Source organism: Aquila chrysaetos, chromosome 25, assembly GCF_900496995.4.
Source record: "Aquila chrysaetos chrysaetos chromosome 25, bAquChr1.4, whole genome shotgun sequence".
NCBI classification, from domain to species: domain Eukaryota; kingdom Metazoa; phylum Chordata; class Aves; order Accipitriformes; family Accipitridae; genus Aquila; species Aquila chrysaetos.
The window spans coordinates 19,038,922-19,061,801 of NC_044028.1; the positions used below are offsets into that span (position 1 = coordinate 19,038,922).

Consider the following 22,880-nt stretch of genomic DNA (forward strand, 5'->3'; position numbering starts at 1 on the left):
TCTCCTGGCCCGCTGAACAACTGAGGGCAAGATCTGCCCCTCTTTGTGCCTCGGTTTCTCACTCTTTAAAAGGAGCACCGCAATGCTGACCTCTTTTCTTAGGCACTTTGAGATCTGCTGATGAAGGAGCTGGCTGTTGCATGAGGACACTTGGTAACTGGGGTCTTCTGCCAGCAAACCTGTTCCCCAGCCCCAGGGACAAGTTGTGGACTGGCTCCGAGCTCAGAGCTGGCAGGTCGAACTTTACTGTTAGGCTTTGCAAGTTTGGGATCACAATCTAGAGCTGTTGGCTTATGTTACCACTTCAGCAAAGAGCGCCAAGGTCAAGGTTTCTGCGCTGCATGCAGTGTCCTGCGTGGCTGGAACTTCCTCTACCCAGGGAAGTAGCTACTAAAAACTGAGTCTTTTTTTTCCCCCCAAGTGGTGTTCTCATTCATCAGCATCTTCGCTGGGGAAGAGGAGGCAGTTATTCTGGTCAGAGGCAGTGGCAGGAGTGGAGGTGGGCAGACAACTCTTTCTAGGTCTGGGGAGATCCGAGCAGGTATAATCTTAAATTCTTTGGGGTTTAAATGTCACCAGGCTCTGGAGTCAGAGGGTGCTCACACCTGCTGTGTGATGGAGCCTTCAGCCTTTCTGCAAGCCTGGCCTATGTCAGAAGATGCGAGGAGATGAAGGATGGAGGAGAGACTCATCAAGGGGGTCAGTCCCTGCTACCTTGTGCCAGGGAACAGCCTCGGCAGAGACAGCCCCGTGAGGCTTGGCTGGGTTTCTGGTGCTGGGAGGGACTGCTCTGCCTCTGGACCTTGTCAGAAAGTGAAATTGGGTGAAGGCATGTGTTTGCTGGTGAGCAAGCAGGTCATCTGAGGTCTAACACTTGCCAAGATGCTGATGGCGTTCCTTGTCACTGCCCCGTGCCCCTCACAGGCAGCCAGCCCACCTCCTGCTCCATCCTCCCTGCTGCAAGCCGGGCTGCCAGCACTGCCACGCTTTGGGGGCAGCTCGGAGCCAAGTCCTGCCATGCCCCATGCCAGGCGGGTGCTTGTGGTTAGGAGAGCTGTGTCAGGTTTCCCTGTGCACTGAAATCCTGCGAAGCAGCGGGCCAAATCCTGGGAAGCAAGGAGGCTGCTTCTGGACACAGATAAGCTGGCGTGACATTTAGCTAATGCTCCTGCTTTCCCTGTCTACGCCCGGTGTCTTGCTGGCTGTCCAAGGGGGTGTCTGAGGGAACCTCAGCTGTGAGCCGTGTTCTTGGAGCTCCTTGCACGAGGAGGTGGATAAGCCGGTGGAGCGCTTGCCTGCTCTCTGCGCAAGTGGGAGGCTGATGCTGCCAAGAGGTCCCATCCTCCCAGCATTCTCCTGGCCCTGCTCTGTCCCAGTCACGAGCTCTGGAAGGCTCGTGGCAAGCAGAAAAGCAGTGTTGCTCATGGAGCAGAGCTCCACTCCGGTGAACTTCACATGAACTCGTCAAGTTTCTTTGGCTGTTTTCTTTCCTGACGATGCAGGCAGGTCAGGAACAGGATGCTGTATTGCAGGGGTCTCAAGGCTGCCTTCCTCATGCACCGGCGTGCTCACCTCATCCTCCTGCTGTGCCATGGAGGAGGTATCTGCTGCCTGAGCAGCTGCTCTTCACCCCAGGTAGAAACGCCAGTGGACAGATAGAGCTGTCCCTCGGCTACGCTGGGACCATGCTGCCATAACTACTGCTCTCCCTGGTCTTAGGGGGGATGGTAGGCACCCCATTGCAGCACCGGGGCTTTAGTGACCTGCTCAAGGTCACCCAGGTGGTGTGTGACAGAGGTAAGAGTTAAATCCCCCTGCCTTGTCTCACTCCTGCACTTTACCTGGAGATCACACTTGCTAGCTTCCACGTCTGTGTTCATACCATGTCATTTGGTCTGTCACCAGAAAAATCGGGGATAACGGAGGAAGAGAAACCCTCTGGGCTGAGGGCTTGTGGGCACAGTAAATCGGAAGGTGTGATTGCAGCCTGAGCCAGCCTGTGTTAACATGAAGGACAAGGTGTGGCATCCCAGGCCAGCATGTGCCAGGATGCAGTGGGCACCTGGAGAGGCTTTCCAGGTCTGTAGGCATCTTGGTCCCGAGGGAGCTGTCTTGCAGCACACAGCCCAGAGAAGCAGAATGAGGAGCATGGTGGGATGAGCAGGGTGCCTCCAACCCCGCTTTTGCCATTCAGGGGATGGCAAAGGGGACAAAGAAGACACCAGCACCCACCATGTGTTGGGGCCACCAGCTCTGTGAGATGTTCCCCAGCCTCTTGATGATGGAGGAGCCCAAGCTGTTTTATGTCTGGGTTGAAGCTCCTGCTCGGTGTAACCATGTGAACAGGGATCTCCCAAGTGCTTTGAGAGATCTCTGAGGTGCTGGGGTCAGAGTGGTCTCCTCTCGCCCCATGCTGCTACCTCCCATCTCCAGGGCCACCTGCAGCCATTGGCCCCTGCCACCCTTGCTTTTCTGTGCTGCAGTGAAGTCATCCTCGTGTGCTGCCATGGAGGGGCGAGGAGGGCACCTCTCGCCCGATGCGTTGATTGTAGACAGAGCCAGCAGACGCCTGTTGTTAAGGCTGTATAACACTTTCCAGCGGAAGTTTGTTTGCTTATACCTTTGCCAGACTTTAACTATTTGGGCTGAATTTTTCCATGCTTGCTCTGCCTCAGGCTGAACTTTCTCTCTGCTTTTTTTTTTTTTTTTTTTTTTTCTTCCCAAGTTTCAGCAGAAGGTTGGGGAAAAATGGTAGCTTTGCCAGATTTTTTTTTCCTCCCGTCTCTTTGTTTGAGGACTTCTGGTGCCTCCACACTTTGGAAAAAAGACTTGAAATTTGGCAGGGTTGGTGCATTCCTGGTGGAAATCAACACAGATTTGGTCAAATTGTTAGCCTCTGGAAGGCCTGGTTGTGCATGCTTGGAAGAGCTCTTCAGAGGCTAGCTGCTAAAGTTCCCCATCCACAAAGAGACTGGCCACTGCACCCACTGCTCTCCAGCTGCACCGAGCACCTCACGTTCCATCTCTAGAGGCACTCCCTTGCCCATGCGAGTTCAGGTCAGGAATGGTGACTGCAGGGAGCCTGAGCGGTTGTTTGGTGCTCCTCATTAGCAAGTCTCAAAGCACTTTACAAAAGACGACATTGTTTTCATCTCCATTTCCCATGCGTGGAAACTGAGGCACTGGCTGTGGGCATCCCCTGCCTCTCACCCACAGTGGCAGAGCAAGGAACAGAGCTCAGGTCAGCTTGGGCAGTGTCATGTCTCTAGACCAGGAGAAGCAGCGGCGACGCTCAATGAGAGGAGAGAGCGTTTCCCAGTGCTCCCACGTCCTGCGAGACCTCAGGAAAGGGCATTTGCATGCCTGACTCTCCCACGGGTGTGCTTAGCAGCACTGGTCACGTCGATGCATGGATGGATGAGCATGTCCTGATGGTCGGAGGTCTGACCTGGTGATTACTATGGTTTTTAATGTTGCTCTTTTATATTAGGGTGGAAATGTTTTCTACTTGCTGTCCTGGGGGCTCTGACAGTTCCTCCACAGTCTCCGTTATCCTCAGCTTGATTTTCTCCACCTGATGGTATCTCAAAGCTTTCTGCAGCTGGAGGGAGAATAAAGTGACGCATGAGGTGGGAGAGCTCCTCTCTGATGGAGGCAGCAGGCAAACCTCAGCTGGAAGGAGTCCTGGCTGGTGGTGGGGTCTCCCCAGCTAGTGCCATTACAAGAGTGCTCGAGCACTTGTGGGGTGTTTTCTAGCAAAATGGCAAAAAAAAGTTGGCTTCTCGTCTTGGACTGCAGCCTTTGGACCCTGACTCCACTGGAGATGCATGGAGGGAAGGTCAGCTCTGGCATACGTGAGTGGTTTTGTAGTTAGGTGGCAGTGAACCAGCTCCTCTGGCATTGCGCTGGGTGGTGCTAGTATGAGAATGACACCAGGGCTACATGGTGGGGTTGGTCAGAGAAGACCCCAGTGGGTGCTGGGCAGGGAGCTGGTCATGGAGCGAGCCGGGAGCAAATCCTGGCATGAAGCTGTGCTGAACGCGGAGCCAGCCTGGAACATGCCACCGGCAGTCCAAGGAGATCCCCAACGGGGCAGTAGCTGTTCTTGGTAGCGGTGCCAGGGACACCCTGTGGGTAGCGGCCAGCATGCCCAGCGCTGCTGGCTGGCTCCTGCTGGTTGCCTTCCAGCGGGAGAGGGGTTTTCTGACTCCAGTAACATTTACCAGCTGGGCAGCAGCTCTGGAGCCGGGTATGTGTGTTTGTCTGTTCTTCCATTGTGTCTTGGCCGTCGTCTCCTCTTCCCCGCTGAGATCAATGTCTGTGGCCTGCCTTTTATAACCCCTTTGGGTGCAGCTCTGGAAGTCTTCAGCCAGCGGTGCTGGTTTCCATCGTGCAGCTTTGGCGCACTCGAGCAGCTTGGTCCCCGTCTAGCTGGATGGCTTGGGTAGGACGATGGACCAGAGGTGGGTTTCCACCAGAAGGGACATCCCAGTGGTGGGCTGGGGAGGTCCCATGGAGGGCTGTGAAGTGCAGGTGGGATGTAGTTGGCTGGGGATGGAGACCAGCCACAGGTATGGAGGAGAGAGCTCAGATGACCTCCAGAAGTCCTTCTTGGGCCACTTTTCTACAATTTCATGGGTTTGGAGAAGATGCGGTTTTGGATGGAAGTCAAATCTCACTAGCATATTCTTCCTGGTGGCACCAGGTGGCGCAGGAGGGTAAAGGATTTGCTTGTCATCCCGGCAAGTCTGGGTTCAAATTGGTTGCCTTTCACTGCTGTGATGAGTGTGTAGGTCTCAGCCCCCGTGGCATGTGGCTGTGCCCCCGTGCCCGGGCGAGCTGCAGCTCCAGGGCCAGGCAGCAGGGATGTGGCTCCCAGGAGCCCTGCTTCCAGCAGACCGAGGAGCTGAGCCAACGTTTGAACCATAGCAGGGGGTCTGGGTGCATGGGTGCTGTGGAGCCCCACCATCCCGGGATCAGGGCACAGCAGTGCAGAGGAGCCAGCGTCAGCGGGGAAAGCCCCAGTGAGTCTAAGCAGGGCCAAGGAGGAGGCAGTGCAGGATGTTACCCTGGTGTGAGACCATGCTGAAATGCAGAGCATCCCTCGCACGCATGCTCGAGCCATCATGGGGGAAGACAAGTTAGTGCTTTTTCCTGGCTCCCGGGGGTCCCGGGCATTTTGCCGGGGTGTGGGTACATGGCGGCAGCCCTCAGAGGAGCTGGGGCAATGCCATCCCAGCCCCCATGGCCCCTTCTCCCATCAGGACGGTGCTCAGATGCAACTGCTGGCCCTGTGCAGGCTGGGGTTGCCACAGCAGCTTTGCCAGCAGCCTGCCCTGCTCGCTTCCAAGAAGTGGGTGTCAGGGCCTGAGCGAGGGGATGGGACCAAGCTTGGATGAGTGTAGTGTTACATCCCTTCTCACTCCTCCCAGCATGGCAGCTGGGTCCCGGCCTCACGGCTGAGCATCCCCTCACTGGGCATCCACCTTCTACTCTGGTTGGGTTCAAGCTGGGGCCCTGCAACCCCACAGAGATACTGTTTTCTCCCTCCTTTTGCCTTCAGTGATCTTTGAGACCAGGCGTCGTATGACTCAGCTTCTGCATTTGATACCCCCGAGAAGAGTTTGCACACATGCATCTGTGGCACAGAGCAGTGCTCGTTCCTGGCAGGCCAAGCTGGGATAGGATTTCTCTCTGAAAGAGGGGCCGTGAGTCCCCACTGCTCATCCGCTTTTAATATGCGGAAGTCTGATTTAGCCGGGATGGTGCCAGCAGGTCGGAGGTGTCTTCCAGAGCACTGTTGACTTGCTCCAGCATCCGGGCTTGTGAGATCCTGGAAGGACGGGAGGAAGCGCCATTGCAATGCAGAGCAGGTGCTCGGCCAGTCCCTCTGTGCTTTAGAAATCTGTCCTCCTCTCCCTACCTGCAAAGGTCCAGCTGGTTGCAGGTGCCAGAAGCATCAGGCACATTTTGGGTGCTGGGGCTGAACTGCTAGTTCTGGCAGTCGCCGCGGGGCACGGTCAGCAGAAGTTGACACCGACGTAAATCCTGTGAAGGGCAGTTTGGGTGCTGACCTTTAGGTCCTGTCCGTTTCTGCTGCCTGGTCCCTGCGAGCAGCTCAGGTCTGGAGGCAGCTCCTGACTCCTGCAAGGAGCACCCAGCCAGCCCCCAGGGCCAAGCAGCCTGGGCAGCCGTGCTGAGCTCTCCCTCTGGGGTGCTGGGCGAGCACAAGGTCACAGACCCTGCCGTGCAGAGGTCTGCAGGGTGCAGCAGCTTGTAGGGGGCAGGGGTCTGCAGGGCACAGGGGTCTGCAGGGCACAGGGGTTTGCAGGGCACAGGGGTTTGCAGGACGCAGAGGTTTGCAGGGCACAGGGGTTTGCAGGACGCAGAGGCTTGCAGGACACAGGGGTTTGCAGGACACAGGGGTTTGCAGGACGCAGGGGTTTGCAGGGCACAGGGGTTTGCAGGACACAGAGGCTTGCAGGGCTCAGACGTTTGCAGGACGGAGGGGTTTGCAGGACGCAGAGGTTTGCAGGACACAGGGGTTTCCAGGACGCAGGGGTTTGCAGGACGCAGAGGCTTGCAGGGCTCAGACGTTTGCAGGACGGAGGGGTTTGCAGGACGCAGAGGTTTGCAGGACGCAGGGGTTTGCAGGGCTCAGACGTTTGCAGGACGCAGAGGCTTGCAGGGCTCAGACGTTTGCAGGACGGAGGGGTTTGCAGGATGCAGAGGTTTGCAGGACACAGGGGTTTCCAGGACGCAGGGGTTTGCCAGGCACAGAGGTTTGCAGGACGTAGAGGTTTGCAGGGTATCTGCAAGCCCCAACCGAGCCAGGCCCCAGGGCTTGCGCGCTTGGCTTTTGGCACCAGAGGACTGGCTCCGTCTGCCTCCTGCCCGGCAGCAGCAGGGTTTTCGGGTGGTCACAGGGCTGCGGTCACACCCAGCGCTGCCTCTTGCTGCCGTGGGTACCTGGCACCGGGGCGGCTGCGCAGGGCTTCCCCATGAGCTTTGGTCATGGCTTGGGGCAGCCCGTCCTGCTCAGTCCTGTCTCCATCAGGTTCCAGTTAAAACCAAATGCGTTCTCCAGCCTAAGCTGCGCTGCCGTTTAAGCCCTTCCAAAAATGAAACAAATACCCACGGACTGCAATTCGAATTGCAGCTCAATTAGGGCTTGTTCCCAGTGCGATCATAAAACCTCCAGTACGAAAACAAACAACCCAACCAAACCACATCCAAGCCTGACAGCATCCTCTGGAATGCCTTTAAAATAACAAGGGGGGCAGAGGAAGATGAAAGCGGCATGGCCGGTGGGAAGAGCGCTCTTTGGCCCTGAGGGGCAGCCTGGAGGTGGGCTGAGCAGGTGTGGGGCAGGGCGTGTTGGGATGGGGACCAGTGTGGAAGCGATGGGTGTGATGGAGACGGGGTGGGATGGGGACCAGTGTAGAAGTGATGGGTATGATGGAGATGGGCCAGCCTGGGGGTCCGTGGAGTAAAGGGTTAGGCTGTGTTCCCAGCAGGATTTAGTGGGATGAGGAACAGGAGGTTGCATAGGTGTTTTGGAGCGTGGTGGTTGTGCTCTGAGCTGCTCCGATGGCGGGTGTTTGAGCAGGACGGGGGGGGGGCACGGGGCCGGAGCAGGACCGCAGCGGCTGGAATGTGTGTCCCGCGTAACCCTGGCTTGCACCGAGTCCAGCCAGTCTGGTGCCGCGGTTCGGGTTTCACGGCAGACTTTAAACCCGGCCATATTTAGCGTGCGCTTCACTGGCCTGTCAGGGAGGGGAAGCCACAGCACAACTAATAAAAAAAGCCAAACAAAAACAATGTAATTAAAGAGACTCAGCACTGTGTGTTCCCATAGCAAGAACATTTACCCAAGACTTCCTTGTTCAGATACTTAATGTCAAGCAGCAATTAAAGGCTGGCATTGTGGGGAGCACAGGGAGCGGGGTTTACCCTGCCTGGGAGGTGGGAGCCCAGGCCTGAGCACAGCTCCCGAGGGCAGATCTGCCATCCCCAGTGCCCGTGCTGGTGGGGAGGGACTGGGGGCTTTTGTCACAGGGAAGTGCCCCAGGGACAAGTGGTGCCGGTGACAGGGGAATGCTGCAACCCGAGCAGCCCTCCAGGCAGGGACACCCTCAGTCTGTAATGCACATACCACTTAGCTTGATCCCCACAGAAATTTGGTAGCATCAAAGCAGAAAAGCAGATTTTCTAGGTGCGAGCCTCCAGGCTGGGCAGGCCAGGAACTCTTCTGGGGTAAATTCTCATGAAAACAGTGAAGCCAGCGGAGCTGGGCTGGGGTGCAGAGCCGAGGGTCTGATGTGGATGTTGCTTCTCCGCTCTATCATCTCTTTCCTGACCCAGGTCTGCAGATGGAACCCATGTGGGTCTCTGGCATTTTATGTTTCCCCTCCCTCAAGGGATGGCTTGGGATGCCCAGAGCCAGGCTGTGCCAGCCAGTGCCCCCTTCAGAGCAGCTTAAGGCTGGCACTCACGGGCTGATGGTACTATCAGCATCGTCTGTCTTGGCTAGAGAGCCAGCCATTGCGCACTGTCCTTAGCACGGTCACCAAGGAGAAGTGTCCTGGTGTCCTGGCAATGCTGCATGTGCAGGCAGGTCTGAAGCTTCCCAGGAGGGACACACGTGTGTGGACATGGCCAGGACAGTGCCTCTTTGTGACTATGGCGTGTACATGATGGCAGTCCCAACCATGATGGCAGAGTCTCACAGGGGACCAAGGAACTAACTGTCTGATTTTGGTCATATTTTAATGGGGGTTGAGCCACAGGCTCCTTCTGGGCTCGTTTAAAAACTGTGATTGGGATGCTTAATTAAAAAAAAAAAAAAAGAAAAGAAAAGAAAGAAGCAGCAGCGTTATTGTGTTGCAGCAGAATTTGCTCGAGTGTCTCTGCTCCCTTCCTCCCCCAAACATACTGCTAGGCCTACAGAAATGGGGTGTTTTATGGGAGGCCTCTGCAGACTGTCAGCAAGAGATCTACTTGGTTGGCTCCGAACCTTTCTTGGAGTCCTGAAGTCTCCGTCTCTCCCAAATTCAAAGCCTATGATTTAGAAGGGAGGTGTGGTGGGGGCAAGCCATGCTGGCAGGCTTTTCCCTTCTGTGCTACACCAGAGAACGTGGATGTGCCTCGGGAGGACACTGCCGACTCACCAACCAGCCCCGTGATGTAGGACATGGCCTGTCCAGCCTGTGTGCTTCCCTGCTGCCACAGCCCCTCCAGCAGCCGAGTGAGGGCTGGTCCCAGGGGGTTCTCACTGCACACTACAGCTGCTGCACTCCCAGCATGAGTATTCCCAAGGGATGCAAAAGCACCCTGATTTGGGGAACAGCCTGGATGGCGAGGCATGGTGCTGAGCCCCTCTTGCTCCCACGGGGGGATCCTCCACTTCTTCCTCTGCAGAGGTGCAGGGCGCTGAACACTGGCAGGTGCAGATCTCGCCCAGGATGTGCTCTTCTCCTCCCGCTTATTCAGGTACCAAGCTGCTGAGAGCCAGCTTTCGAATCCAATATCGTGCCATGATGCGGTGGGCTGCGTGGCCATGGGGTCTGCTCTCTGCTGCCTTGGGACACGAGCTCCTCAAGAAGCACCTACATGCACCACAGTGTGCCTGGTATGGAGATGGCAGAGACAACGTGCAGCCATACCAGTACTGCTAAACCGGTGCCTGATGCTCAGGAGACTGCACCGACCGGGGTGCTGTGCAGCATCTCCTGGCCTTGCAGCCACACTGAGCTCCTTCGAACATTGGGCTAATAGCGTTGGGCTTCTGGAGCTCAAACAAAAATGTACTGGCAGGAGCGGGATCTATATAAGTTAGTTGTTATTGCTAAACAAAAGAGGCATGCTCGTTTCAGCTCCATTCAAAACAAAACCCAGTGGGTTTGCCAAGTGGGGAAAAAAGAGAAAATCTGTAGGAAACAAACAAACAAAGCCCTGGATCTGGTTTGGTGCCTTTCCCTGGACCCAGGTTTCAATAAGCAAGTGCATTTTCCAGGCACGCAGATGTTTCCGTGGAGCAGGAGTGTTTTGCTCCATCTTTGCATGGCCAGGTCACTGCACAATATTTAAATACCTTTGAGATCTGCACACCTCAGGATGGGTAACTGGTGTGGAGGCTGCTCCCATGAGTCCTGCTGCCTTGCAGGGATGCTAAGCACAGCGTTTTGTCCTAGCTTTGAGTGTGCCTTTTGGTGGCTTATGAAATCCCACTCTTTTGGAAGAGCTCCCCTACTCATGCTCTGTTTTGGATCCAGTCTCTGTTTCCCCAGTCCTGAAAAATTGCTTATACTCAGGCAGAAAGAGTGGAAAATGCGAGTGCATCAGCAGCTCCTCTTCATGCTGGACGCTGGGCTTCTGGTTCATGTCCCCATGAGCCAAGAGTGTTCGTGTGTTAGGAGCTTGAGTGGTATCTGCTGTGGAGTATTTGGTGCCCGAGTGTTTGTGGCCACGTGTGTGATTTCCTGCATGCACCAAGGGTGAGCGTGGCCCTGGTCGCGGGGTTGGGCTAAGTGTGCTCAGGCAAGGAAAAGACCTCTCGTGCTCAGATTTCTTTGGAAACAGCCTGTATGTTGATCTTGCCAGCTGATCTCTTGATGGAAGCTCCCAGTGTGGGGTTGGGTTGGCTCTCCCTGATAACTGGCTTTTAGGCTTCTCCTGTCCCTTGCGTGTTCATTTTTTGGATAACCCCATGGACTGAATTGGACCGTGGTTCAGGACAGCATCCCTGGCAGCTTGTGCTAACATACCACTGACATCCACAGCGCCATGAGGCTACAACAAGCTCTGCAAGGACCCAGTCCTTCTCCTCCTCCATGCCCCAAGCCTTTTCACCCTTTCAAAGCATTAACACCTTTCATCCTCTGTCCTTTGGGCTCCCTTTTTCTCACACACAGAGCCCCGCAGCTTCTCTCTCTGCTGCATCAGGCTGCGGACGGTGGGGAGCAGCTTCCCAAAGTGACAGCCACCCACGTTTACCCTGAGGACAGGAGTGTGGCACTGAGCTGATGTCTGCTGCTGCGTGCGGGAGTCTGCCCTCTCGCTGCCAGTGCGGGCAGGCATCTGTGAGCTAATCCTTTCCACGGCTGGCATGGGGGGTGGTGGGGACCGGACAGCCGTGGGTTTTGGCTGGAAGGCCATTGCCACCAGCGACAGCATCGCTTGCACGTGAGTCTTTTCACAGCCCGGGCTCTCACTGGTGGGAAGTGGCATGGAATGGCCACTGTGGTCCCCAGCAGCCAGGTATGGTGACCTGCGGGCAGGATGGTCGTCGCCTGCCTGCCCAGGTACCTCCAGCCTCTGTCCCTGAGATGGGAGCGCATGGCGGCAGGGAGGACGAAGCCCACTGTCCCCCTGGGGTTTGTACTTCTGGTGCAGCGAGCGCCCGGTGTGGGCCATCCCCGTGGGTGCTCAGGGAAGGATGTCCAGGTCCCGCTGGGCTTGGGGCAGGCAGGGCTCCTTCCAGCCAGCCCGGGGTCTGGGCTCTGCCAGCGGGACAGAGCAGCCCTGTCTGACATGGACTGGTTCTCTGCTGGAGGCTCGGAGAGGCTACGCCCTTAAACAAAATGCACTTAAAAATCACATAATTACAACAATTATTAACACTCTTTACTAGGCCAAGATCTGCAGCGTTGGAAACATTAAAACCCAGAATATGCAAAAACCACAGTGTTAGAAACTACCCAGTGGATTCGCCTGTGTTCATCGCCGAAGGAGGGATAAAATGAAGTTGTCATATGCACATCCATCCTCGCGTGCTTTTAAAAAAAAATCCTCATTACATTGGTTTCATGAGATGGGTCTGGCCAGTCCTAACGCATCCGTTCGCAGAACCTCAGCCTATTCCATGGAGAGGGTGACGGAGTTTGCTGGTATGGGGATTTATGGCATTGCAGACCTGATGTCCACACCACCTCCCTGGTGGTCACAAACATATCCCATGGCCAGAAAACTGAACTGCTGGGGCAGGCAAAGCACCCGTCCCCTGCTGCGGTGTTTGCAGTACGTAGGTAAATAATTAGCAACAAGAACTGATTGTGGTTGAGATAAATTTAGTTCAGCTGCACTGAGACTAGAAAGGCAGAGGAGGTGGGACCTCCTCCCACCACCTCCCTGCAGGATGGGGCTTTACCATTGGGGCGAGCTGGTGTTGGCTGGTTGTACCTTGAGGGCACAACATCTGCGGGTGTTGTTTTCAGCTATCAGTTGCTCCACCGCAAAGTTTAGCTCTAGATAAATCAAGACTATTTCACTGAGTCCAGATGACTCATAACCACAGGGCAGGAAACTCTTTTATCTTTGGGGCAGCCAGTTTAATATAGATAGATGTTCACTCCTGAGCTCTGAATAATTTCCGTCTCTTTACTTCTCATTAAAAGCAAATCAGATGAGGGAAAATAGTGAGAAATTTCTCTGTGTGGCCTCTGTTTCTACCATTTCTGAGAGAACTTCCTCCAAATTGTGCGGTCTGCCTGTATGGGGTCATTTGCCATATATTTTAATTGGCAGTAAAAAAGTGCTTTTGCTCCAAAGCACCACTCCTTTTTTAAACCTTGATTCTGCAGACATGGATGGAGTAGGGATCTGCTCCAGCTTCCAGAGAGGTACTTTTGGGGTCTTACTTCCTTTCCTCATGTGGGAGAGCATTGTTGCCTCCTTGGATGAAGGGGAACCGCAGCGGAATTGGGCGTCTTGTCAACAACCCTGTTAAAAGAGCCATCTTCACCTCCGAGCAGCAGCTGGAGGTGGAGAGAGGAGGACTTAGGCAGCAGGGAGCTCTTAAACACAAGAGAACGGGCAAGGTTTTGCTGGAGAGTCTCTCAAGTCAGTTATTTCTCTTTCCTAAGTATGTCAGATAGCACTTTGCTTCTTGGGCTTGGTCCGTGGGTCAGGACCTGCCTTCCTGGTTGCCTCTTCTTCCTGCCAGAGTGCCCTGCCTGCACAGGCAGGGGTGGCTTTTCTCTCTTACTTTCTGTCCACTGGTGACAGCAGAGCTGCGTGATGATTTTCTGCTCCTTTGATATCTGGGATTTTGTACTTGCCATCTCTAGAGGCTTGTATGTGCCATGTGTGGAGCCCTTGGCATGAGGAGCCTTCAGTAGTGGCCGTGCCAGGAGCTGCTCCATGTCCATGATGAAACACGATGTGCTCAGGCTGCCACAGCTGTAAGCTGAGGACTCTCTGTCCAGACCTGGGTAGGTCCCAGTGAGCCGAGGGCTGCTTCTCCAGCCCTTCCCTGCATTGTCCAGGTCTCTCCCACCATGGTGATGCTCTGCTGGTAGAGAGATGCTCCCCTTCCTCCCCACCAGAACCAGCAGGACCCTGCTGCACAGATCTCACCAACCTCCCCATGGTCGCTTAGGGGTGTCTTGCTACCTGAAGCTCACGTGGTTGGTGTTCGCTATCTGTCCGGTCCGTAAAGCCCTACGTTCAGATAATGCCCATCCCTGGAGGAATCCAGGGCAGCAACTTGACACCGCAGCTTGGGCCGCACTCGAGACCTCTAAATCCGTAGGCTGAAGCCAGTGAGATGAGTGACTGGCAGAAGCCAACCTCCCCATCATTTTCCGCTTTTAAATATCACAGTAATAAAAGGTAAAATCATTAAAGCCTTGTGCGGCCCACTGTGCCTAATCTGAAATCAGGATGATGAAGAGCATGTAGCGAGGTTGTTATTAATATCCTGCCTCCTGATGATGGCTTTATAAACATCATCATCACAGGCACAGCCTCGCGGTAGCATTTTGGCATGACCTAGACAACTGTCATGCTTTTTATCACGCTTACCCCTTGCTTGATATTTAACCAATAAAGTGATATGGGGAAGACCTTGCCCCAAAATATCTGACCTTATACACAGGGATATGAGGTCAAAACCAAGAGAAACTGTGTTAAGCGTAGTTGCACTAAATGCTCTTTAGACCTGTTGCTCCTTGTCTGGGAACTGTGCCACGGGCTACGGCAAGAAGGGGATCAGATGTTTGACGCCAGTGAAAACCCTCGGTGCTGTAAGGGATGACTCATGGGCAAAAGCCCCATGCAGCAGTGAGGCCACGCTTGTACTGAAACAGGGGACTTTGCCCAGTGGGGATGAAGTCTTGGTGGGGACATGAGGGTCATGGCTGCAGGGAGAGGGGCAGCTCCCCCTCTACGAAGCCAAGAAAAGATGCCAGCTTTCCTAGTGACTTGTACATAGTTATCATCACTATTTAAAGTAGAAATCAAAATCAGAGTGGAGAAAAGGTTTTATAGCTTAATCAATGTGGATGGAGAAGGTGAAGAGCAGCTGTGGAGCCTGAGTCTGCTGGTGAGCAGGAGACTGGGGGTCACTGGTCCCCATTGGGACCTGGCATTGTCTCAGTGCCATTAGAAATGGCCTTTTGTCCACTCCCTGCTCTCACTTTGCTTTCAGAGGATGCCCTTTGCTGGAATAAAGACCCTGAGGAAAGTCACGTACCAAAGAGGGCTGAGGGACAGCAATAAGCACATGAGACAGGTTCCTGCTAGTAGGATGGATGCAGAGAGGGTGCATGAGGCCATCCCAAGCCAAATGCGTGGTGGGCAGCACTCACCCAGCATGGGGCTGGGGGCTGTCAGTCCGTGTGGCCCCTACTGCCGAGGGGGTCTGGGCAGCCCCGGATGGGGCAGCCCATCTCTGTAGGAGCTGGGTGGTGGAGACTGGGAGTAAGGAGAGGTTTCCCCAGCGTGATGGATGGGGACTGGTTGCAGAGCTGAGCAGCCTGAAGTTGCTTGGGGCATCCCAGCTCAAGGGCAGTGTGGGGCCAGCCCAGCCCTTGGGTCTGGAAGGAAATGTCTCACCCGCAGGGTTCATACGAGCCTCTCAGGACCCGCCCAGGGTCAGCAGCAGCAGTGGGAAAGGGGAACGGACTGGCCTCGGCTGATAACAGATGGATGAGGGTATTGCTGGCACCGGCGTCCACCTTGCAGCCACTTGCATCGGTGCTGCCCCGGCACTGCTCTGGCTCTCCTGGGTCATGCCCTGGTCCCAACGCCGCAGATGTGCCTCTGCCTTTCTGGCACATCCTCACGTGCCTCGTTTCCCCACACCTCCTTGCCCTTTCCCAGGTCATCCTCCCCTAAAATGACGCAGCAGATGAGGGACCTGCAGCTGGCGCAGGCCAGAAAGCCACAGGGCCCTTCCTCACCAAACGCGGCCAAGAGGCTCTACCGAAACCTGTCGGGAAAATTCCGCGTCAACTACACATCCTTCGACGAGGGCAGCCTGGCGGGACGGGGCGAGAAGGAGAAGCTCCGCAAGTCCTACCTGGTCAGTGCCCGCTGGCTCCATCCAGCGCTGCTGCAGCCGGGAAGGTGGGGATGGAGGGTCCGTGCATGGGTGATGCTGATGCCTGGGTGGAAGCTGCCCTGGAGCAGGTTCAGCTGGAGCTGGTCCAGGTGTTTGCTCAGCATCATCCAGTTGTGCCTGCAAAGAGCTGGTGCTCCCGAGCCCCTGGGACCAGGGCAGCCCACCTTGTTTGGGTTTGTGGGGTGCTGGTGAGGGGCTAGGGTGTTCGGTGGGGTGGAGGAGGGTGCCCTGTGCTCAGCCGACCTGCGTTTCTCCTTCCACCCAGTTCCAGAGTAATGCCGCCCTCTTCGAGGCCGTGGAGCTGCAGGACCTAGACAGGGTCCAGGAGCTGCTGAAGCAGTACAGCCCCGAGGAGCTGGACCTCAACACACCCAACAGTGAGGGGCTACTGCCCCTGGACATTGCCATCATGACCAACAATGCTCCCATCGCCAGGGCCCTGCTGCAGGCAGGAGCAAAGGAGAGTCCGCACTGTGAGTTGGTGTGGGGGAACCGTGCCGTGCCCATCACCTGGGTCTCCAGCCTGGTGAAGTGGGGAACCCCAAGCAGCTGAGTCCGGGTGGGGAGGTGGTCACTGTGCTCTGGGAAACGGGTGCAGGCTATAGCAGGGGCTCGAGCAGAGCCATGCACTCAAGTGGAGCCCAGGAGCAGGACATGGAGGGGAGGATGGGGTCTTGGGGTGGGGACTTGGTGCCAGCAGAGCCTGGGCTTGCCCTAACCACCTTCTCTTTCCTCCTCCTGGCTCCCCTCCTGGAACTCACTGCTGTGCCCACTCACGCCACAGTTGTGAGCCTGGAGAGCCGCTCGCTGCACCTCTCCACGCTGGTGCGGGAAGCAGAGCAGCGCGTCAACGAGCTGACGGCACAGGTGGTGAACGAGGCGCCCAACGCTGACTGCTCGGAGAAGGAGAAGCAGCTCAAGGCCTGGGAGTGGCGATACCGACTTTACAAGCGCATGAAGGCAGGGTTTGAGCATGCCCGTGAGTGCCTGCAGGAGGGCTTGGGGGACCTGGGGGGCAGTCCCCACCGCAGGGGGAAGGAGCAGGGCTGTGCATGGTCCAGGAACGGGGCTGCACCAGCACCCATTAGAGGATCCCTGCACCCTGTAGCCAGTCTTGCTGTATGGGTGCACAGGGGGTGAGTGCTCCAGGAACGTGTCCCTGGGCACGGGGGGAGGCCCAGGAGGGACACCGTGGGGTTCAGAGTGACCATCCTTGCCGTAGTGGTCCCTGCGGTCTCTGTCCCCAGGCGTGCCGGATGCCCCCACCAATGTCCACCTCTCCGTGGCCAGCAGCTCCTCGGTGCAGGTGACCTTCTGGGAGCCCTTGAGCATCAACTCAGCCGTCGTCACCAAGTACAAAGGTAAGGACCAGGGTCCCCACAACAGTGTTGGGGACACACAACCATGGCAGGTGCCCTGAGTGTGCCAGTGGGGCATGCTGGGGCATTCACCCCGTGCACGCCATGCCAGCGTGCTGGGGGTGTGGGCAGAGCTGCCAAGCCCCTGTCAAGCTGCCTTTGTGCTCGAGCGCAGGAGGAGCCAGGGCTGCATGCTGCTGGACACCCTGGCCACCACCCAAACAGTCTGAACTAGGCCAAACCACCGTCCTGCACCAAGGCCAAACTCGGGGTGCCACTTGTTTGCTGCCCCTTCATCCTGCACACTGAGGGGGCTTTGCCATCCTGCCGCTCCTGTGCCCCTCACCCACTTAAACCAGATATTTTTTGCTTCTGGGAGAATTTCCCCCATCTCCAACTCCTGACCCATCACTTGAGGGTGCTGACCCTGCCTGGCATGGCTTGTTGAGGAGGACTGCAGCTCCCCATGCCACCCCCCTTGTTGTGGCTCCCCCTCTCCCCGGCCTTTGCTCAGCTGCCTCCAGCTCTGGTGCTGTCTGCGGTCCCTCTGCAGCTGCTGGCCCCGATGCGCTGCAGCCAGCCCTGGTAGCCTGTCCCCACTCCAGGGCCGTGCGGCACCTTGGGGTCTCTCTCCTTTCAGTGGAGTGGAGCTGCTCCCCCACTTTCTCACCACCGCTGGGGGAGGCCGTGATCGACAAGCTGAAGAACCTGCACTTCACCATCCGGGGGCTGGTGTCGGTGAGCTCTTGGGGTGCCCCGCGGGGGTTTGGGCTGCGGGGGGAGAGACCACAGTCGGGAAAAGCCACTGGCCACGGTGCAGCTCGGTGGGTCATTCCCAGCAGCCGATGCGGGGAGGGGATGGGTTGTCATTTCCAGCATGAAGAAAAGGATTGTGCCACGGTGCGTGCCATGTTCAGCACAGCCTGTGGGCAGAGCTAAGAGCGTGGGGCCAAGAGAGACATCCGTCTGTCCCTGCACAGCCATGGCCGCCCTGGCAATGGGGAAACCCCCTGCACAGGGTGCCTGGGGACTCTCAAGTGAAAGGCAAAATGGGTCCATTCACCGAGCGCCTGATTTATCCTCTGTCCCCCACCCCGCTCCCATCTCCACCCGTGGTCCTCCTGGGCCATAAATCAGCAGCTCGTTCCTCTGCCACCCGCACAGATCAACCAGCCCCGTCGTTCATTGGAGAGGGGGGACCAGCCCCATCTCCATCTCCAGGAGCTCGGCAAGGTCACGGGCTGGTTGGGACTGGGGCTCCCCGCTGTTTTATCTCCCTGAGAACCGCAGGGGCCATGCTGCCTGTCAGCTGTCCGCTCCCCAGGGGCTGCCACCCTGGACCAACAGCGGGGAGACGGGGCGGGATGGGAACTGCAGTGAGATGGAGCTTGGGATGGGAACGTGGGGAGATGCTGGGATGGATGGGATTGCCCTTACTAGGGAGGTGCAGCGCTGAAGCTCCGGGGCATGCAGGCAGGCAGGGACCACCGGCTCGAGGAGCAGGGAAAGCCCTCGATGAGGTTAGAGAGGCTTAGCCAAGGCAGCGCTGCTGGAGCCCAGGAGCTGCTGTTGGGGTGGGAGAACTGCCCTGGTGCACGACAGGACAGGGCTCGAGCAGAGCCTAGAGCAGCGCCGCTGCAAGGAGCTGGCCTGAGCCCATCAATCATGCTTTCAGAGCTGCTTCACAGGCTCCTGTCCGCCTTCATGAGTGCCTGGAGGCCTTGCAACATCTGGCAGCTTGACTGGGCTTTAATTAGAGGCCTTTAATCACTGTCGCCATGCCACAAACCCTCGACAATGTTGGGCCAGCTCCCTGTCTCCAGGGGCCAGATCCTTGGACATCCCAGCGGGAAGGCAGCACCCCGACCCTCCAGGCTGCAGAAGCCCCAAGTCTTTGGGGCCGGAAGCATCTCCTGGCAAGGGGCATTTGCAATGTCCCATCCTTCCTCTGCCTCCCCCAAAACCACCCACCCGGGCTGTGGGGATTCTCTAGTGTCTGATAACAAGAGCTTTGTACAGCTGGGGGAGGTCAGAGCTGGTGACCCGGGCTGCAGGCTCCCAGTTTAGTACTTCTTGTGGTGTACTGGTGTACTGGGCTGAGTGGTATCCTCCTTCCCTCGCATGCTGAGCTGGGAGAGGTGCCGGTGAGCTGAGTGTGGCTTCCCTCCTCGCAGGGCACGGCTTACTACGTCCAGGTGTCTGCCTACAACATGAAGGGCTGGGGTCCCCCGCAAGCCTCCGTGCCCCCTTTCGCCATCCCTTCCAGTAAGTACCACTGGGAATGCTGCAGGAGCTGGCACCAGCTTCAGGATGGATGGGGGAAAGCAGCAGCTCCCTGTGCCATCCGGGGGTCCCTCTCACTGCTGGCATGGGGTATAGTGGACCGGGGAGCAGAGGCAGCATTTGGGGACTCAAGCCAGGCAGGGAGGCTGTGCCCGGGGGTCCGGGATGCTGCCTCCAGCTGACAGGAGCTTTGCCAAATATTGATTTTTCAATCTGAAATTCTTCTGGCTGCCTGGTAAAGGCTGAGCCATTTTAGGCAACCTGGATCAGCTCATCCTAAGGAGGAAGCTAGGAGAGAGGACGTTTTGCTTTCTCAGTTAAAAGGAAAGCAATGCAGCCATCTCTTCTGTAGGAAGGAAAAACACCCCTGTGTTTTTTAGCAGAGGTTTGTAACTTAGCGCAGGGCAGCTTTTGGGAGGGGTCGGTCCCTACTGCCTCAATGATATCTGCCCCGAAGTGGCCCAACTTGTGCAAAACCACTCTAGGCACGTGCTGAGGTGTGACATGGTGGGATGCCCCAGCTCAGCCCCTGAAGTGCCACCCCAGGGCTCAGAGCCATCCCGGTCCTGGGTGGCAGTGGGCCTGGAGTCCTGCCTGTGCCACTGCATGCTCTCGCCCATCCAGCCCAGCCCCAGGGACCTGCATTCCCTGGCATTGAGCTGGGATGGGGGTCATGAGCCCCACCAGAGCCCAGCTCTGGGCTGTCAGCAGTCACCTCCCCACGCTGGCACCATGGCAAGCGGAGGAGAGGAAAGCCACCCAATGATGTCACACAAGGCACCCCAGGGTGCTGGGGGAGACAGGCCAGAAGGGATGGACTGGACGGAGCAGCCCCGAAGGGTGAACTTCAGGGCTGAGCGGGCTCCGAGGTTGCCTCTGCCCCTCACCACCGAGACGGGTCTCCGCTGCACGGCGGTCCTGCGGAATCGGCGCCATCGGGTGTGTAAGGAGCAGCCCCATGCACATCTGGGGAGGCTGAGCCCATCCCGACGAGCAGGCAGCAGGGCGGTGGGCACACGGCCCCTGCCACCACACTTGCAGGCAGCGAGGGACCAGCCACGCTGCTGCACGTGAGCCGTGAATGCACCACGTGCAGGTCGAGATGCAGGTCTGACAGCACGTGAACGGCAGTGGGGCCAGAGGTGGGCAGGCACCGTGCGTAGCTCTAGCTGCAGATACACAAGCACTATGGCACTGGTATGGAAAGATGCAAAAATACATTTGCATGTATATGAATGCATATAGCGAGCCTACGCATGCATTGCATTGCCCTGGCTTTACTCTGTCCTGGCAGCGGGTGTTGATCGTGTTTGCACCCACTTTAAATCCCCTTTGCCATCCTGCACAGGTCACGTTCCCTGTGACCAAGATCCATGCAGCATTGATACAGAGTGTGGCTGAAGTGAATCAGACATGAGTGGGTTTTATTTATTTTTATCTCCATTAATATTTCTCCCTTCAGTAAAGATCCCTCCCTGGCCCAGCAGAATATAGTCAGGCACCTCCCTGGGTGTTTTTAAAGCTCCTAAAAATAGTGGTGAGCCCCAGCCAAAGTTAACAGAGCTGAACTTTCCATGGAAAACAGCAGCAGGCAGGACACAGGGGGTGTTTAAAGCAATTAATGTAAAGCTAATGTAGAAGCGCCGGCGGGTCCCTGGCCCTGCTCCTGGTCCTGCTGCCATCTCGCAACGGGTGGAGCTGGCAGGAGAGCTTATTTATGTGTTTGCCGAGGTGAGCCCAGCTCTCGGCACTCGCCTGGAGAAAGCTGCAGCTCCAGGGAAGACCTGGAGGAAGACACTGGAAAGAATTTTATTTTTTAAGGCCAGTGAAGTGCAGCAGCAACAGACGGGACCTTGTTCTTTCCCTCTGCCATGTCCCTGCCGTGCTGCAGCGTGGCCAGTGGCCACGGGCTGCTGTGCAGAGCTTGGGTGCTTCTGGGAAGAGTGGCACAAAACTGGGGATCTCCTGAAGCCCAGCCCGCCCAGAGGTGCCCAGCACCCACAACTGCTGCCATGCCATGCTGTGCCGTGCCGTGCCTGTGGGACACCCGGGTGGGGTGCCAGGAGGTGACGTGCCATGGGGAGGAGGGGACAGGAACCCCTTTTTCCCCCAGGCCAAGGGGTGATGCTGGTCTGTCCCCCACAGACTGGCGGGAGTACGACGGCCGGGCCCCCCGGCGAAGGGGACAAGCTGAAGCTCTGGACCATCTGCTGGGCCAGGTGAAGACTGTCCACCAGCACTGCGTTTGCCACGGTGAGTGCATGGAGGCTGGGGTGGGGGATCCAGCTGGGCCCCCCAAGGTTGTGGTGTGGTCCGGGGGGCTGGGGTGGTACCAGGAGAGATGCAGCAGCATCTCTCCTGACACTCTCTGTCTGCCTGGCCACCACCCTGGATGCTGCTGAGATGATGGCCACCACTCCGGACACTGTGTCCTCCAGGATGAGCATAGGAGGGAGACAGCTCAGGCAGTGGGACCTTGGCAGAGCCTTCCCACTGGGTTGGCATGCCGTGCTGTGGGCTGCTGGTGCAGCTCTTCATCTCCTGCTGCAGCATCCTCTGCTCTCTGCTCCCCAGAGCCCTGCAAGAACCAGCCCCAGAGCAGGAAGCACTCAGTCTCCAAGAGCCTCAAGCACCTCTTCCACCCCGGCAGCAAGTTTCTCAAGACGCTGAAGCGGTGAGAGGCGGGTGCACGGGGGTGGTGGAGAGCCCCTTTCCCAGCGGGGACATAGGGCTGCCCATCCCGGGTGCAGCTGTGAGCTGTGTGTGCAAGCCGGGGGCGGAGGGTGCTCAAAGGTGCGTCCTTGCCTGGAGGAAGCTGACAGTGTCAGTGCAGATGAGTCCCATTGCCCAGAAATCAAATGTTTCTCCTTGGTGTTTCCATTTGGACTGGCCAAGCTGCACCCGTATCCAGATCCCTGCACCACCTCCAAGCATCACCCAACACCCCACCCTTCTCTAGACCCCACCACCCTCCCACCACCCACCTTCACGCTTGGCCTCCAGGCACCCCAGCGTCTCCTGCACAGGCTGGGCCGCATCGCCCTCCCTTGTGCTGGCTGGGGCATTGGCCATGGCATCAGCCGTGGCATTGGCCAGGCTTGCCTTGCTGGTAGCGTTGGGTTCCTGTTCCTGCTACTGTACTGGCCGTATGCCTCTTCTGCCACGGGCTGTTGGAGAGGAGCTGAGACCTGGGGCAGGGCACCTCCTCTGCCCTCAGGAGAGAGACCCTTTGGGAAATGAAGCTGGCAGCTGGGGGTGACACTAAAGTCTGTCTTCCCTCCCATGCAGGGGCCTCTACCTGACAGCCATCTTCTACAAGGACGACAACATTCTGGTGACCCATGAAGACCAGATCCCCGTGGTGGAGATTGATGACACCTACTCCTGCCTGCTCATGCAGGATTTTCTCTGGTTCACCAAGGTGGGTGGCCCAGGGACCCTGTGTTGTGTGCTGGGGCATGGCAGCAGCATGTCTCCTGACACATCTCTGTCTGCCTGGCCACCACCCTGGATGCTGCTGAGATGATGGCCACCACCCCGGACACTGTGTCCTCCAGGAGCGTCACGATCTGCAAAGCACCTTCATGGTAGCACCTTCCCTGCGCAGGCAGCAGTGCCCATCATGCGTGGGGCTCTCACCGGGGCTGGCTGGGTCTGATTCGGATTGGGAGCAGAGTCAGGGGACACCCCACGTGCACAAAGGGAGCACAAGCTACTTGCACCAGACAGCGCAACATGTGGCGGCTCCTGGGCTTCCCAGCATTGCCTCCGGGATCTCTGCTGTGCCACTGCCCTCATGCGCTCCGCGGGGCAGAGTAGTGCCGAGAGCCAGTAGCAGCCCGGGAGTTCTGGGTTGAGCCAAGCGGGCATCATGCACCACCGCTGCCTTCGGCTGG

General features: G+C 57.2%; 1 protein-coding gene across 9 annotated transcripts in view; it reads left to right on the top strand.

Annotated features, from left to right (window-relative positions):
- The window catches only part of LOC115335940 (ankyrin repeat and fibronectin type-III domain-containing protein 1-like), a 258,206-nt gene that overhangs the window by 226,518 nt on the left and 8,808 nt on the right, over window positions 1–22,880 (top strand). For all 9 annotated transcript variants that reach the window (XM_030002306.2, XM_030002305.2, XM_030002301.2 and 6 more), the window contains 9 exons: window positions 15,103–15,304; window positions 15,609–15,816; window positions 16,128–16,322; window positions 16,591–16,704; window positions 17,342–17,439; window positions 18,876–18,966; window positions 21,130–21,237; window positions 21,559–21,658; window positions 22,273–22,405. In XM_030002306.2, the coding sequence (XP_029858166.1) occupies window positions 15,103–15,304; window positions 15,609–15,816; window positions 16,128–16,322; window positions 16,591–16,704; window positions 17,342–17,439; window positions 18,876–18,966; window positions 21,130–21,237; window positions 21,559–21,658; window positions 22,273–22,405 (1,249 nt within the window). The remainder of the gene's footprint in view (window positions 1–15,102; window positions 15,305–15,608; window positions 15,817–16,127; window positions 16,323–16,590; window positions 16,705–17,341; window positions 17,440–18,875; window positions 18,967–21,129; window positions 21,238–21,558; window positions 21,659–22,272; window positions 22,406–22,880) is intronic.